This window comes from Halichoeres trimaculatus, unplaced genomic scaffold (genome assembly GCF_033239565.1).
Source record: "Halichoeres trimaculatus isolate MK-OKI-2021-1 unplaced genomic scaffold, fHalTri1.1 fHalTri1_scaffold_5, whole genome shotgun sequence".
Lineage (NCBI taxonomy): Eukaryota > Metazoa > Chordata > Actinopteri > Labriformes > Labridae > Halichoeres > Halichoeres trimaculatus.
In genome coordinates, this window is record NW_027437183.1 from 29,827,635 (window position 1) to 29,844,960 (window position 17,326).

Sequence of the window (17,326 nt, forward strand, 5' to 3'; positions counted from 1 at the left end):
CAGGCATTGGTACCATATTGTTTCAAATGTGAAAGGTACCCATCCCTAGTTCTGGGCTGTATCTCTTTGCTACATATGATGGGAGTTTAATTAAATATTAAAGCAAGGATGAAAACCTTTAAAAAGTGGCAGGTTTTGCTCCCAGTTGATAATTCTTTTTTGTTTTTTCCAGCCCTTTGAATAAAGTAGTTTGGTGAAGGACTGTTGGAGTCCATAAAAGCGATTGTGAGGAACTCTCTGTTTGTCTTGACTTTGGCACCCCCTGAGGACATGTCACAGCTTTCCTAATTTTTATCTCAAACTTCTTAAGGTAGTATTTTCTGGCAAAAAAAAATCGTGTTCTGCCTTTTCTTTGTTAAATGTACTGAATGATAATGTAAACATTGGGAGTGAAATGTAAAGAAATGCTGGTTCCTAAGTCATCTATCACTCATCTGGTCTGACACCACTTGCCCCTCACAGTGGTTTAAAAGTAACAGTAGAGAAAAAGTCAGTCCTGTTTTCTTTAGGTCATAACAAGGCATCACTACCGGTTTCTGTCTTTTTATTCTCTGTTTCATTTTAGAAGCAACTATTTATCACAGTTTTAGTGAGAACAACCTGTGCAGCAGAAGTAGTCAACATCTCATTGGCTGGTTCAGAGAAGTCTCCAATATTTCATAGGTTGTAATTACCACAATAAAGCAGTACTTATGTGTGTGTGGTTGAGCATCATATTGTTCACAGTGATCCCTGTAAAAATAGCAAATCAACACTTTTTTGTCTCAATCAACAGTTTCTTTGCTAAAAAGCCCGTCAGTTTAAAGTGAAGGCTATTTTGTGCTGTCGCAGGACGACAGCCTGCATCACTGCATCTTAAAAACACCACACACAAAAACACATGTACTGTAAAACTGCTGGCGTGAAATAAAAAGAAAATGTGCCGAAGCAGCCACGACTGAGTTATTAATCCCTGGATTGTACAATTTCCATCCGTGCAAATTCTGACAAGTATTTCTGCCACAGCGGGGCTGCTAGCATCACAAAAGGAGCTGCGTTAGGTTGTTTTTGGTGCTGACACAACAACAGTCAGGAGTTACAGATGGGGTTTGTTGAGTGTGTGTGTGTGCGTGTGTGAGTGTGTGTGTGTGTGTTTGTGTGTGTCAGGGTGACTGGCACTAGAGTGTGCTACAGTACGGGTTTGATCACATGCAGTGTGAGTTGATCTGATCTTTAGCCTTCTCTCTGTCTGTCTGTCTGTCTGTCTGTCTGTCAATCTTTATTGGGGGAGACTTTTGTGAGACTGTCGCCTTATTAATTGTCTGATTCCCTGAGAGGAGCAGACAATCTATGTGCCTAGATGATGTTGACATTACAGACTTCTGGTCATAACTTTTCTCTGAATTACTGTTGGCTCAACTGTTCTCGCTTTTGTCCTTCACTTTTCGTGTTGGCTGTCTGCTTACAAAGAATGACCAATTTACAGCTTATTCTGTCCGTTTGCTGTTTCTCTGACAATCTTCTTCCTGTTTGTGTTGTTGTATTAAAAAACAGTACCTGTGGTGTTACTGCACAATTGTGGTTGCACATGCCTGTGTGTGAATTTTTGGTAAGTACACTGAATTCTGTGTCTGGTTGCCACTTGCACAAACGTGACACAAAACGGACTACTCGACTATCTTCAGTGTGTAGGTTACAGCTCTCCACAGTGACACACCTGATCCATCCGTGAGCCACAAACCATCGACACCAGACCCTCCTCCATCGCCATCAGTGTGGTGTTGCCCGACGCTCACCACTGTATGTGTGATATTCTCATGTCGTGCTGCACAGTGCTCTCACACTCATACCACTCATCCTAACCTTACCTGTGTCCCACTGGGGAAGTGTTTTGGGGGAGGGGAGGGCTGTATGGGAGGGATAGGATGGGGCGGGGCGGGTGGTTCCTCTTCCTGCTCTCTTCCTCCTCTCCCTCCCTCCCTCCTTCCCCCACCTTGTTTTCTACCTGTGTCTGAGTAAAATGTTCGCCTGTTCCTCTTTGAATCTCTCTCATTACCTTGCCATTGTTTCCTCTCCTCTCCTCTCCTCTCCTCTCCTCTCCTCTCCTCTCCTCTCCTCTCCTCTCCTCTCCTCTCCTCTCCTCTCCTCTCCTCTCCTCTCCTCTCCTCTCCTCTCCTCTCCTCTCCTCTCCTCTCCTCTCCTCTCCTCTCCTCTCCTCACCTCTCCTCTTTTGTGTCTCTCCATCCCTCTGCTTCCCACTGTTGCGATTAACTGGGCTCTGTCTTTATGTCGTATGTTCTTTTAGGCCCACGCTGTGCATCGCTGGCTAATCGATCAGGACAGTAGTGTGAGCTCTGAGATGCCCGATGGCCAAGGAGTATGGCACTATGATGATGAAGTAAATATCTGCAACACGTATACCTGGCTTTTCCTATATCTGTATATCTATATGTATATTTATATATATTGTATTTATGACCATCTTGTATGTGTCACTGAAAGTGTATGTCACTCTTGTTGCCCTGCTGTTGTTGTTGTTGTTTTTTTTATCTTTATCTCTCTTGTTTTTGTTGTGTGTTGTTGCTTATGGTACTGTAGTTCTGGTTCCTTTGAATTTCTAGTGTTGCTGTTGTGCTGTGAGCTGATTCAGTCAGGTGTCGTGGGATCAGGCTGGAGCTTTTTCTTTGTTCCTGTCCTTGCTTGACGTATTGTACTAACTTGCTAATTTTTTCATTAAGTTCTTGGTTCGTTTTTCTTTTTTTGTTCTTTTAGTGTATTTGTTTTGACATATGTAATAATATGTGTATCTGTATTTACATTAACTTTATCAGTGTCTGTGACATCTCTGAAATTAATGTTCTCAAGCAGAGCATATTACACGGCAAGAGTCCACGGGCAAAATATAGACATGATACATTTCCCACTGACTCAATCTGAGTTTTGACACAACTTTACCATTCAACACAAAGTTCTCCACACCACACAGGTTCACTCTGCCAATAATAGGTAACTGTCCAACTATTTTTCCTGTGGGTTCTTTTGGTTTATAGAATATGCTTGCGACATTTGTGCCACCGTGTTCGTGTTTACGAATAAGTCTAGGTGTGTGTATGAGAGAGAGAAGGGAAACCAGAGGAAGTGTGTGAGAGATGTGTTTGTGTTTTGGGGTCAGCTGCCTGCATGCTTTTTATCCTTCTTTTGCATGACATCAGTCTATGTGTATGTTCTGGATTTGATTTGAACGTCTGTTGTGTTGCGTCTGTGCTCGAGTCTGTGTTTGTGTATTCTCTGTTGTGGTGTTTGTCCTGTAGATGTTGTGGTTGAGCCTGCCTATGCCTGTGCCTTTGATGTGTTGGCGTTGGTGTCTTGTGTATTGTGGCTGTTGTGTATTTCCTGTATCACTGTTTGTGATGTGCAGTGCCTGTGTTTTGTCTGGAATTATCTGTTTAACCAGTCTGGGACAGGTTTGCCAAAGGTTTTATTGCATCTGTCTGACAGATGATCTTGAATCCATGCTCACTTTGTGGAGGAGAGATTATCTAAATGCAATAAGGCTGCTGGGAAACTTGCTCCAGACAACTCTTGCCTATGATTATTTCCCTTTTATCCTGGCTCCCCCCCTTTGCTCTCATGTCAGAGTCCTAAACCTACTTTTCCGATCTCCATATTGCTCCCAAATACTCTGGAGCACCATTTACTGATCTTTAGTCAATTAACCATTTGGAATCACAAGAGACATAAAGAGATGAAAACAAATCATATTGAACTCAGAGTAAAGATGACACATAGAAGGCAAGTGGATGAGTATATATGCCATTTTTACCTCATTTTCCTCTGGCCACTGGCCCAACACACAACAATATGGAGTATTGACTTCCCCTTGGTGATGCCTTTGAATGCATATGCTCTTGGAAATTGCATTTTTACTTTTTCTTTTGAATTTTCTCTTTATCTTTTGTGTGAATGACTAAAAACAATGTTTTTGTTTTTCTTAATCTGTAACGCAAGGAAACACCATCCTGTAAGAACTAAAAAACTCAGTGCAGCTGACACAATAAACCAAACAACATGAATTATGAAAGATGAGGAAATGGAGAGCCTTGAATACAGTGTTGATCACTCGATGGGCTCAGAAGCAGAAGAGGCTTCAGTGGCTCTGAACCAGCACAGCAGAGGAAAGTATCAGCAAACCAAAATCCCTGCCACTGTGATTATTTACGAGTGATACTGCTTCACCTTCAATCCACAACCCCAACTTCTTCCTTTAAGCCCCAGTGTTGCATCTGAACAGAAAAGAAGAGTTTGGATGGCTTTGAAAATGTATGATTTTATAGCTTGATTCAACCCACCAGAAATAATAATAATGCCAAAAAGAGAATTTAAAAATGTGCTTTTCATTCTATAAATGAGTAAAACAGGGAAACACATGAGCGTTCAGCTGATAGAACAGATCATAACGAAGAAAGCAGTATAGCCAGAATATTTAAATAGAAGATGTGACCTTGGGTTGACCTAATCCATGTAGTCACTGATGGTTCTTGACCAACTGAACCATAGGTTCAGTTGTATGTATAACAGGTGTCCAAAGTTCACCTGGGAAGTTTGAATTTATATTTTCGGAAGTGGTTAACTGTCTTGCCATGATGGTCTTTGACGTGAACTGATGTCCTTCATGCAAAAAGAAATATGGAAAAATAGGGTCAGCTTAGGGCATTGGTACTTGATGATTTGTGCCATTAGATATGCTGCAATTGGATCCCCCTTTTTTCATCCAAAATGGACACTAGCTAAAAACTAGCCAAAATCATGGAGACAATGCTTCAGGATGACTGTCAATAAAATGTCAAAGTGGCTGTGTCAACACCTCTGATACACTGATACTGATATTGTTTTTAACCAGTCAGTGAAGTTGCAACTCCAAATAGTTCATTTGTTAAAGTTTGAATCCTGCTTGACTTCAATTTTTCAGAAAGTATTGAGGATTTGTTTTTACAGACTGTACTTAAAATCTGGTTAATCTTACGACTTCAGGTCAAGCAAATTAGCGTAGGTTCACACTTTTTGTACATAGCTCTTGGTGATCACTTTCACTGAGATGATTTGGCTCCATCAATTTAGATTATGGTGTCACCCAAAGCCTTTTATCACTTTCTGGTAATTTGATTAACCTGGATATTTGTTTGCATCCTGAAATTATGACAGACGTAGGTTCGGTAGCTGCCCCCTGAGATCCCATGTGACAACAACATTTTTATGACTGGCAGACACACAGCAAGGCGTTAAAAAAGGTAGATATACTTTAAAGGTTCAACCAGGTTTCATTTCATCAAACTAGTTTGAATCATTCAGATTGGTCAGTAGAAAGCTTGGTGATACAAAAAGCTCTTTCTCAAGCAGTTTCCCTAAGGACTGATTTAATTTACCCAAAGTCTAATGCTTCATCAAACGTCCCATCCCACTCCACTCCCTCCTCAGGACAGAATTGTTAGATGTCAGAGGTCTGTGTAAAGGCCCTGTCCCCTTTGCCACCATTAATAGTCAGTGGGCTGGGGAATATTCCATATCCTCCCACAGCTCTAATTACCCCTCAGTGAGTCCTTGGAGACAGATGCTTGGAGAGCCAAGCCCCATTCGTCACAGTACGGCTGCATGGCAGACTCAATATGAAAAAAAAACAAACTGTCACACTCTGCACTGTCACATAAATTCTCCCCCGTCTCAGTCTCTCTGTTCCAGCTGCTCCCCAACCCACTGTAGATGCAGACTACATTAGAAGCCCATTCATGTCCAGCCACCAGCAGTTGGCTGTAATTTGTTTCGGCTAGGGGGGCAGAGTTTAATTTACATGTGAAAGGCCATGGCCTATTCAAATATTGTAACTCTCATTTTTGTCCCAGGGTTATTGATACCAGCTTTACAGAATGCAGATTAAAGGTAGAGGGGGCTTTAGTGCCATTGTGCAGAACTGCAGAAGTCGTGTAATAATGTAGTTGGCCAGATATCAACTTCAGGAGGAAGAGAGGAGCACAGGGTTCTCTTCGTCTTGCTGACCCATTAAGACCTTGTCTTTTTTGCTTTTTGCAACAGTGAGATGGCTCCTGGAAAAAATCTGGCCTACACAGAGAACTACCAGTGGAGCCATCCTAAATAATGATAACATGAATGGCTTTATAATGCAGAGCACTTCTCCAGAGGTCCACCACGCTGGGATGAAAATATCGAAACATGACCTTTGAAAAGCGAGAACAGCTAATCTGGCCCTACACTCTAATTCTTTGACACACTTCAAATTAAAACAAGTGTTAGCATAAATTAACAGGATTCTGCTTACAATTGTCCTCTTACATAAAATCCCAAGGACTAAATACAGAAGGGGTTCTTTTGTCTAATATTGGGTTTGAGGACGGTAGATTTAACTAAATTAAACTTTGCACAAATATATTGCGTTTTAAAAAAATGTAAGTTACAGACAATACCTCCAACTTACTGTCATTTTTCCACTCAGTACAATTTTAAAGAAGCCAGGTTTAGATAGTTTACCTTTCAAACCTGTTTTAATTTCCACCTTTCCAGCTTAATCATTAGGAATATTTTATCTCTTCCACTTTCATTTTCTATTTAAGTCTTATGTACTTAAGTTATCTCCAGTCCAAATTAATTCATTTGTTTATTTTCTAATAATCAAAAAAACAAAAAAAAAGAGAAAGAAGAGAGAAACCAAACAACAATCAATGTGCATGCATGCCTGCATGTGCATGTGTTCCAGGTGAATGCGCCAAGTGCATGGTAAAAGTGGAGGTATACTCCAGAAGAAGTGCTGGTCGGTAAGTCATAAAGCTATAAAATACGCCCCTGCAATAAGAAATCACTTAACAATATGTGACATACAGTCAGTGTAAAAAGTGGCAAAATGTTCAGAGAACCACAAACTCCCTCTAACACAGTCGGCATTATCAGCGGAAAGACCTGATCAGTTTTCAATGAATGGGAAGTCAAAACTGCTTTAAGAAAACAAAAGGTCAGCAGTGCTGAAGAACCTGCTGAGTGTGACCCATCAGGCTTTCTGTCTGCCAGATTTTTCAGACCAGCTCAGCTGGTTCCTTTACACAGACCAGAACAGTAAAAAAGTCTAACTCTAGCAAAATGTATAGAAGACTTTGAATTACTATTGTCAACAGGTCAATGCTACAGATTTTTCTTTAGCTATCAAAGATTGTCTTTGAAAGCCTAAAAAACAGTTCAGATTACTTCAGAAATCTGTTAATAAGAGATGCAATTTTACCTTTGTGCAAAATATTAATGTTTTATTAGTAGTAATATATCATTTTTGTCCCATCCAGCAGTATTTAAACTGAATACATGGAACTGACCCACCATTACCCAGACCAGGATAGTGGAACAGATCAATGTGTGTATAACAAAATGACATTACATTTTAATCATTATAGAATATATTTTAATTTTTGAAACTAATATCTTTTTAAGCCCACTTTAATGAGCCCTTATTAGAGCCCTGTCAGGCTCACAGTGATGACCAAGCACAGTCTTCTTTAAAAAACAGTTGAGATAACTTAACCTACGTCAACAGTAGGATGAAGAGTTGCACGGCCTTGTTCAGTCAAAGTATACCACTGCCTGAACCGTATGCCTGCATATGGATGGTTGCTGCATATGAGTGTGTGCTGAATGTAAGTGAGAGCGTGTGTTATGCACCTGCATGTACTGCACTGTAGGTGAATGCCTGTCCATGAGTACATGAGGGTCATTGTATCTTTAAGAGTGTGTGTGTGTGTGTGTGTGTGTGTGTGTGTGTGTGTGTGTGTGTGTGTGTGTGTGTGTGTGTGTGTGTGTGTGTGTGTGTGTGTGTGTATGTGTGTGTGTGTGTGTGTGTGTGTGTGAGAGAGGCAGCATTAAAATAGGCCCGCAGAAGCAGTGGAGCAATTGACATTAGTTTTATAATCATTCCTTTGAATGGCCTTTTCCTTACTGATGACAGCATCGCCCTTAATTGCAGATGTTTAATGTTTATTAACAAGTCAATCACTGGCGTACCAGGCAGCGCAGGATCTGGCCCATGAGGCAGCATGTAAACCGCTCAAATGGAAAGCATCTGGATAGAAACATCCGTTAAAGATTTATTTGTTAATTAAGAGATGTCAATATATTGAGGCTTGTATGGCTCTCGTTCTGCTTTAGGCAGCTATTCTGCTGCTTCAGTGTAGATACCATGATGATTGGGGGGCAAGATAGAGCTGCTTTCAGAATATACAGTATATATAGAGCAGGGGTTAAATGAAGCCTCCCAGGTCCATTATTTACCATCACAATCCCCAGCCAGAGATGTCAGACAGTCTTTCGGTACTTTTTGCTTTTTCCTTCCATTTCTTCTTTATCTTATCATTCCTAGCCTGTTTCCTTGATCTGTCCTGTTACTGTTCGAAGTTGGGCTGTTGATGGACAAAGGCAAGTGAAACAGATGTTTAGAAGTGTCACTGTCCCTATACCAAGGATAATGACTCTCTCTAAGCTGACATACTGACAAGAAAGTCACCACTATCACATTCACCAGGGTCTCCCTGATGTCAACAGGAATGTTTCAGAGGCTTGTAAATAAATCAACAAAAAAAGAAAACATTTTAAAAAGGACAAGCTAGCGTGATGATTAATGTGAACAACCAAAGCTAAACTGTTTGAAAAAAACATTAGTATGCCATTTTTATTGTCCCGCATCTTTCCTTTAGTTGTATTCTTAAGAGACCTTTACAGGGATGGCAGTATATCTTATATAAAGAGAGATCACTCGTCAGTGGCGGGTTGACTCCCAGCCCTCCTTGACTTGGTGTGTTGTAGATTTAGGACAGTCATTTCTGTCTGAATTGAGTCTGAAATCTTCAGAGCTGTCTATTTACCAGAGTGATTGAATTACTGTCCCAGACCCAGCTGTTGTGGTTCAAGTCTTTGTTTTTGAGTTATGGGTTTTGTGCCCTCAGCCTGGGCTTTGACACGACGCACATACAAACAAAGGGAACATGGAGAGAAATGTGGATTCTTTTCTCCACAGTGAATCTCTTTCTCTCTCCTCCTGTACATCCTCACTCTGTATTTCCTCTTCACTACCTTTCCACTTACGAAGATTAATGGGGGCCTGACCCTGCGCTGAAATATCGCTGCTGTCGCTCTTTTTCTATTGCCTTCATTTTTTCATCCCTCTTCCATTGTCCTTATCTTATTTCTAACTCTGTCTTTGTCTTCCACAGGTCAGTCTTGCTTTAGCACGTTGAGGCCCATGTGCATTTGCTGAAGCATCTTTATGTGCTACAGATAAACCAATATGTGTATGCTTGAGTGACTCAAAACGTGTGCTCTGACATGTGATATGTAATCTGTCTGCAGAGCAGAGGCAGTTTTAACACCCGCTGCTGTTAATGCTGAGCTACACGGCTCCTCTGTCAGTTCAGAGGCCAGGCTGGCTTAATGTAGCTTCTGAGGAGGAGCTGGAGCAGGATAAGGAGTTGAAAGTGTGGGGTTAGTGTGTGTGTGTGTGTGTGTGTGTGTGTGTGTGTGTGTGTGTGTGTGTGTGTGTGTTGAGGGGGGTGGAGTATTTTGTGCCAGGGCTGCAGTAATCAGTCCAACCCAGCCCAGACTCTCTTTGAAGCTGCTGCAGGCTAATACTGCAGAGCATCACACCGACACTAGAGGGCTGATATACCAAAATAAAGAAGTACAAGCTCTCCAAGGAATATTAACTATATTTAATTTTCATTCATCATCCTTCCCTTGTTCCTTTAGAAATAATCATAGATAACGTTACAGTTTGTTGTTACTTTTTGCTTGGGAAAGACTTTTAGAAAAAAATTGACCTGACACAATTTTCTTGGCTGCCCCCCCCTGATGGCCAAAGAGATTGAGTAGATGACCATGTGCTCTTGATAATTCACATATTTTGAGCCACTTCTTTTACATGTGACTGTGGCGTTTATACAGCATATACAGCAAGCCAAAAACCACATGTTTCAAGTCTTTCATCATCAAGCAAAGTCAGACACATTGCTGTTTCAGAGCCTCGGTCAGCTGGAATGTTTGGTTTGAATCTTGAGTTTATTCCTTGGATTCATGGGTGCTAAGTGGGTAAGCGTCAGTGGAAATGGCACCAGACAAAGACCAGCTTAAAAAAAGGACAGCTGACAGACCATCAGTGTCCATGTTTATTCCTCCCCCACCTTTTCAGCTCTAGTCAGTTCTCTCTAAGACATCAGGACACGGGCAATAAACCACCACAAGCAACACACATGGACAGTTGTAGCCTTTTATCCTGCCAGCAAGAGGGGCTTGATCCAGGGTGCAGAGGGCATGTCAGGCCCAAACCTAAATCAGCCCTGTCACAAAACAGGAGTGTGGTCATTGCTTTATAATGAGCCCCCATGAGCGACACAGTCTGACAGTCAGTGAATCTCTTGCTTTTGTGATGGGTTGTAAAATATCCAAGTGCATATTTGCACATTTCAAAACTGCTGTGTTGTTCCACTAAGTTTCTTCAAAAAGCTTAAAAGGCCAGGAAATATTTTGACACCATCACAATCAGAAAGTAATTAAGATTCAGTGTGTGTTTGTTTTTAGTTGAGCCATAACACAACCAGATAAAAAGTCTGCCATCACTCACTTGATGCTACCGCACCTCAATGAGGCATTATCAATGAGGCCTGATAAGTTCTCAGTCCTCTCCTTTGAGGTACTCTCTGCAGTCAGAGAAGGTCAAAACCAAAAGAGGTTTAAGTCAGATGAGTTGCAGTCCCCTTTTTAGAGAGGACCACGGGATAATTTGTCATGTCTTCATGGGCATTAGTGGCCATAGTTGCCTGTATTCCTTGGCAGAGGAGCTCTCGTCACTATCCAAACTCAATACTGTGGACAGGAGAGAAGTCCCACGTGATGTTTTTGCCCAGGTCACGGTCCAGTGACACTGACTGGTGCGTAGCCTTCTTTCTACATTGCCCCCTCCTTCCCCTCTCCTACCAGCATTTATCTCTCTGCATGGTTTTGGCAGCGATGTGCTTTTCCCAGCATTTAGCCTGGAGAGGGAGAGAGAAGGGGAGAGGAGGAGAAAAGGGGGCCTTTTCAAGCAGGGAATGACGGACGCTTTATTAAAAGAGGCAGGGCTTTTTGAGAGGCTGGCCCCTTCGTGCTCCCCCCGCCCCGTGTGTCTGGTCCATTGTCATGGGGCGGTGGCAGCAACCCCCCCGCCAGGCGCTTTGTCACTGTAAGTCACCTCACAGACTGAAACAGAGCCACTCTGAAAAGTATACACCCATTCTCCACAGAAACTCTACGCTTTTCTGGTATAGCTGGGTCCGTGAAAAAAATAATTGTCTGGCTGTCACAAAATATACAAGAGACGTAGAGATGAGCGTGACGTGTGGAGAAGAAGGGACAGGAGAAAGGAGGGATAAAGTTTGGGTGACACTGGGTGCTGGAGTGTAACAAAACCTGAAGGTGGAGGCGATAGATGAGGCAGAGAACACAACATAGAGACTGATGGAGGCTAAGGAGGTGAAGAGAAGAGGGTGATGAGAGAAAAAAATATAAGACAGAACAAGTGTAGCGAGTTAAGGGAGACAAGTTTGAGAATATTTTTTAAGGAGTAGCCAAAAATAAGTGAGGACGCAGAGTGTGGGGTACCCATTTGTTTTTGGCTGGGTGTGAAATGTGTGTCTTTAGATACAGGCAGCATTCCTCCAGAGATAAAAAGCCTGGGCCCCCATCCCCTCAACCCCCACCCTGCCCAGTCTCTCCACCCACCATGCTTACTCAAGTGTGTGTGTGTGTGTGTGTCCGTGTGAGTTTGGGCGTGTGCACATGTCTGTGTCTGTGTGTTGGTGTTTACGTTTGACGGGGGTCTGCGTGCCCTGCGCTGCAGCACTTGCAGGGGGCAACAGAAAAGACAGCTGTGCGTTTGAGACAAGCAGAAAACGTAAGAAAGCGAGAGTGGAGGGCCAACAGGCATGCCAGTCAAGACCGTCACTTTTGGAGTGAGTACCACCATCTCTGCTGCTCTTCGTCTCCTCTTCACCTTCCTCCTCCTCGCTCTCACCTCATCTCTTCTGCTGTCACTCTCTGTCTCTCCCCAACTTTACGTGTCTCTTATTTTATGCGGTCTTTTTTTGCAATGTTATGTTGTGATATAAAATCCTTGTTTGCATTTCTTGGGATGTAATCCACCTGCCAAAGCTCCTTGTCTTCCCTTTTACACCAGGCAGTGGTGTCCGATACCTTTACTTCTAGCTTGGCTTTCATCTTTTTTCTTGGTTTAATTGAAAAGTTGATGTAATGGTATTTACTCTTTGTCCTTTTTGTTCAGGCTATTTCTTTATTCAGCTCATGCCTCTATGTTTGCTCCTGCTTGCTAAGTACAGTCCCTGTTCTCTGTCTAGTCACATCAGCTGCTTAAAGACTTCTCTCCACTTTTCAAAGTTTGCTCTTGGTTGCAGTCCTGAGGAGGCCCTCGAATCTAGTGTTAGGAGTGGTAAAGGAAGACGAATGAAAAGAGAAAGATGGAGGTCATGATTGATAGACAGTGATGCGTTAACTGTGTAACAATTTCTTGTTTTGTGTTACATAAATTATGGGCTAAGACACACATATATTATTGCTTTTTTAACGAGGCTCCTACAGAAACAAGCGCGAGAGCCTGAGTATGTTAAAAAGTTACAATGAATGTGCGGCCAAGATCAGCGTAAGTGCGTATGTACGGGTGTAAATCTTGTTCTCATTTCCTCCTTAATCTTGTTTTTGAGCTCAGTTGTTCTTCTGTTTGAAGTTCAGATTGTAGGGTGTCAACCAGGATTAACTGTGGTAAGTAAACTAGAGGGCAGTAAAGTGATTAGTGGGTCAATTAACGAGATTCTTTCATTGTGGCCTCACTAAAGGCTACAGACTATTTCATCTACTGAGCCAGTAGGTGGTTTGATACTCCCTGGGTGTGCATGAGCAAAAGAGTTTTTAATGAAAACAGTCTAAAGGGCCAGGATAAAACTGTTTTTACTGTTTTATCTGAGAACAGCTTTAATCAGCAATGAAGGAAGACTTTGCATTCTTTACAAGTTAGAGTACCTCAGTTAATCAAACGTTTTCTCACACATGCTTCATATTATAATACAAAAAGGCAAGTGACTAAGGCACAAACAACAAAAAGTATATTAGGAAGCATTACATTACCACAGTCAGCCACAGCAGCTCCACTGTGCCTCAGTGGATGAGCGCCGTTCATCACAGAGATTCTCTTCCAGGTATTAGACAGTGTTGATTGTTGGTGACTACACAGACCAAAGATCATGAGTCACATTTATTCCAGACAGACCTTTCTTGTCAGGGTAGGAATATTATGGTATAGAAATGATTGCTCAGTTTGATAGATTTGTGATGACCTGTATCTCAGAGAGGACAACTGGATCCACATCGTAATGATGCTACCAGATCATTTCATTGTCGATTCAAGAACTCAGACCTGTAGAGTTAAGAACTTAGATAATGTTGACTCAAATGGCTATTACTTTTTTTTCCACATCACTGTGAAAACTATTAATCAGTGATTGGTTATTTATTACGCCTCTGGTTCTATGTATTATCTTTTAAAAGAGAAGTTGAAACTCTTTTAAATCCCTCTCTTCGTGGTATTTATCTGAGTCTTTCTGCTTAAATTCATACCCTTAGTTACCTGAGAGTGTTGCGCCTTTATATTTTCACAGTACTCGTCAGATGAAAACAAATTTTCCAGATCTTTCTCCTGAAGACTTCCCTATACAAAAGATCTGAATGCAGATGCATCTTTAGCCAAAACTCTTGAAACAGACCAAAGCTTCAGCAGCCTCTGCGTTAACAGTGAAATGGGCCAGACGAAATATTCAAATTTTTACAAGTCTGTATACATTTATCAATAATAAACACACTGATGAAGAAATAGTTTGTTTAAAAAAATTGGAAAAGGAGCATACATTGTAAAATATTATTTAGAAAAAGTAGTAATGGAAGCCAAATGAATGCAGCAGGGTAAAACACTCCAATGTCTTCCTGGCAGATAAAGAACAGTGGAAAATACTCCAATCCAATGATCACAGCCAACATTTAATTTGCACTGTAAAATATGCCTGTTGAAAAAAATTAAATATTGAATTAAATAGTTACAGTTTGATCTTGTTGAAGAAGTAACATTTTGAACTTTTTGTCTATATATATATATATATATATATATATATATATATATATATATATATATATATATATATATATATATATATATATATATATATATGTATGTATATGTATCTCCTCTGTCCCTCCAGATTGTTATAATCTGCATAATAACTGGTACGTTACTGTGCAGTGAAACGCAGGATGTTTACCATATCTTGATCCTATCCTCCATAGGTTCCAAAGCCCATCTCCTCCTTATGGCTTTCACCCTCTTTGTCACCCTCACAAAAGATCACAATAACCATGACAATCTCATCTTAAGGCGCAGAGGCTGCAGCAGGGCGCGATATAAAAAGACAATCAATGAGTGCAGCAGGGACAAACAGGGGGATCCACAGAGGTTGGGGTGGGGTGGGTCGGGGGGTAGAGAGTGTGAGAAAGTAAATAGTAAAAATGGGACATGACGCTTCTCCACATTCAGGAGCAGACTTTCAGATTTACATACTGACAGACTGACAGCCTTGAGTAGGGGTAATGTAACAGCTCCATCCCCGTGCCTCGCTGGCTCACTTGCTCACTTGCTCACTTGCTCACTTGCTCACTTGCTTCCTGTAAATGTGTCCATAGCTGACTGCTCCCAGGGGTCTTCGTCTGACTGACTCCACACTTACTACATCTCTGTAGCCGGAAACAGCCCGCCGCCTGCTCGACCTTCTTAAGCAGTCTGGGAGATGAAGGCAGAGATGAAGGCCGAAGGGGAAAAAAGGGACAGAGAGAAAAAAATCAATTTCCAGAACAAATGCAAGTCAGCAGAAAAGAGTGATGAAATGGTTGTTTAAGCACTCTGCAGTATTTTACATATCCGCCTCTCGGTGTATAGAAAAACGTATAGAAACAGCCAAGTGCTCTGTTAGCGTAAATACATCACAACATTACCCAGAGTGTGGTGTGCTTACACAGTTAATGTTGTTTACAGTTAAGGAATTTACTGCGAGTGAAACAGGGCTTGTGACATGCTGGACTTAGGTTGGTCCTTATTTTCACCTCCCTGCTTGGAGCACAGAAAGCTGTGTTAGTTCTTAAAGCATTTATGATGTGCACCGGGTGCTGTGTCTGCAAATTCATGCCGAGTGTGTGAGATGGAGAAAGGAAGGTGATAAATCTATGTGTGGAAAATATTTTTTCAAGTTTGATGATAGGACTATCTAAAGATTATAATTCTATGTCCACAGAAAAACCCTACTGGAGTCTTTGGCAGATGAATTGACATTCAGTGGAGGTGCTCCAGGATTTGTCTCTGGATTGCATTAGCAAAATACTCTTGGCTCAGTCTTCAGTAGCAATGAGCCCTGTTTGGATGTACAATCACCTGTCTAGACTATTTGGAAGGACATGAGATACTCAAACCCGTTATTAAAGGGAAACTTTGAGGGATCAAACAACAAAAAGCATATATATACTAAATTATATGAAAAGCTATGATTGCTTTGAGTCATCAGTGAAAGCATCTGTTGCTTGTTTCTTAATTTGTCTCCTTGCTACCAGCTAATACAGAAACATAACATTTAGAGACTGCTGAAGCGTAATGATCTTAGTGAGAGGCTGGCTCATACATCGTGATGGGATCAAGAAACAGATATGAATGTAGTTACTGTGATCACAATAAGGCCCGACTGTGCCTGCTGTAATCCTGCAACTGTGTGCACACAGCCACAGCAAAGAGACAGAGGAGGAACAGTTTGCACAGAGATTTCATTCAGATGGAGAGACAGCAAGCACATGTCTTATCAGCCTTTTTCAAGTCCACTGTAAACACAGAACAACATGTTCTCAAATCCTGGTCTTTACCATTAGATCACACACACATACACACACACATACACACACACACACACACACACACACACACACACACACACACACACAGTTAATCTGATCCCATTCACAGTTTTCACACACACACACAGATTCGTCCTGTTTTAAAAGAGGACAATTCCTCAGCTGTAGTGACCCATTGCAGAGGCTCTTGGAGGTCATACCATCTTGTGTATAGGTACACACACGAACATTTCCATAGATATACATTGAGTTTCTGAACACTGCAGTCCACCAGCGAGGGGGTGATGTCATTTCTGTCTGCTGCAGCGCCGGCAGAGGAGGCAAGTGAGGTGGGGGAGAGAGAGAAATGTCAGAAGGAAAAGGATGGAGGGGGTAAAGACGGCAACAGGAAAGAGGAAGCTGAGACGGAGAGGATGAGAGGAGAGTTTAGGGCCGAGGATTTTCTGTGATGAGATACAATCATAATCTCACTTGGTAATTTTCAAGCGTTATTACGGGGAGCCTTGTGCCGTCTCAGCTTGAGGACAGTTGCAAAGCACGTTGCATGACAGCGTGTGTTGAAATTGCTTATGTTAACCGTGGAGCTGCTGAACAGGTTATTGTCTGTGTTTCACTCCCAAAAGTTTGATTAATGGGTTCGCTCCTTTTTGCTCAGCCCCAGAGCCCAAAGCTTGTCCGCTCTCCTTAGGGATAAGCAGAGGCACACACATTCATCTAACTCCTTCTACAGGATGTAGCAGAGGATTTACCAAAGACCATTTTTAGCCTGGCTCTGTGCGTATGTGTGTGGATGCACTGTACCTGTTTACGTCTGAGTTAGGGGGTTGGGTGTGGTTCCCCCTGCACCCTTATCTCACCACAGCACACACTCACTCCTTGACGTAAGCAGATAGAGACAGAGGAGTGCAGAACTGATCAGAGAATTTGCAGAAGCCAGTGACGGGGTTTCTGGAGGATTCCGTTTTGGGTTTCTGTTGTCCCATAAAACTTCAGGGAACTGAGTCTAGGGGGGTGGAAAGCTAGCAGTAAGGGTCACCATAGTGTTACCATGCCACCATTTGTTCAAGGAAGCATGTATATTGTGCTTGCGTGTTTGAATCTCTGCCTCAGCTGTATTTGCTTGTACTTTGGTGACAGGATTCTTCAAGTGTCACCATGGCGCAGTCAGCAAACACGACAAACTTGAAGAAAAAGATCAAGATTCAAGTTCTACAAATGTACTTTATTCATATGTATAGGCTATCAATTATGTGGCTTTGACAAATATTTTCCTAATTCATTGTTATTTTCAAAGTTAAATAGATCCCAAATCACAATTGAT

At 41.8% G+C, this 17,326-nt stretch overlaps 1 protein-coding gene across 3 annotated transcripts in view; it reads left to right on the forward strand.

The window, feature by feature from the left end:
• The window catches only part of ank1a (ankyrin 1, erythrocytic a), a 110,239-nt gene that overhangs the window by 57,242 nt on the left and 35,671 nt on the right, over positions 1-17,326 (forward strand). For 2 of the 3 annotated variants that reach the window (XM_074669568.1, XM_074669566.1), the window contains one exon: positions 2,285-2,377. In XM_074669568.1, coding sequence (XP_074525669.1) covers positions 2,285-2,377 — 93 coding nt within the window. Of the gene's footprint in view, positions 1-2,284; positions 2,378-11,805; positions 12,006-17,326 lie in introns of those variants that run through there. The other variant, XM_074669569.1, reaches the window with a different exon arrangement.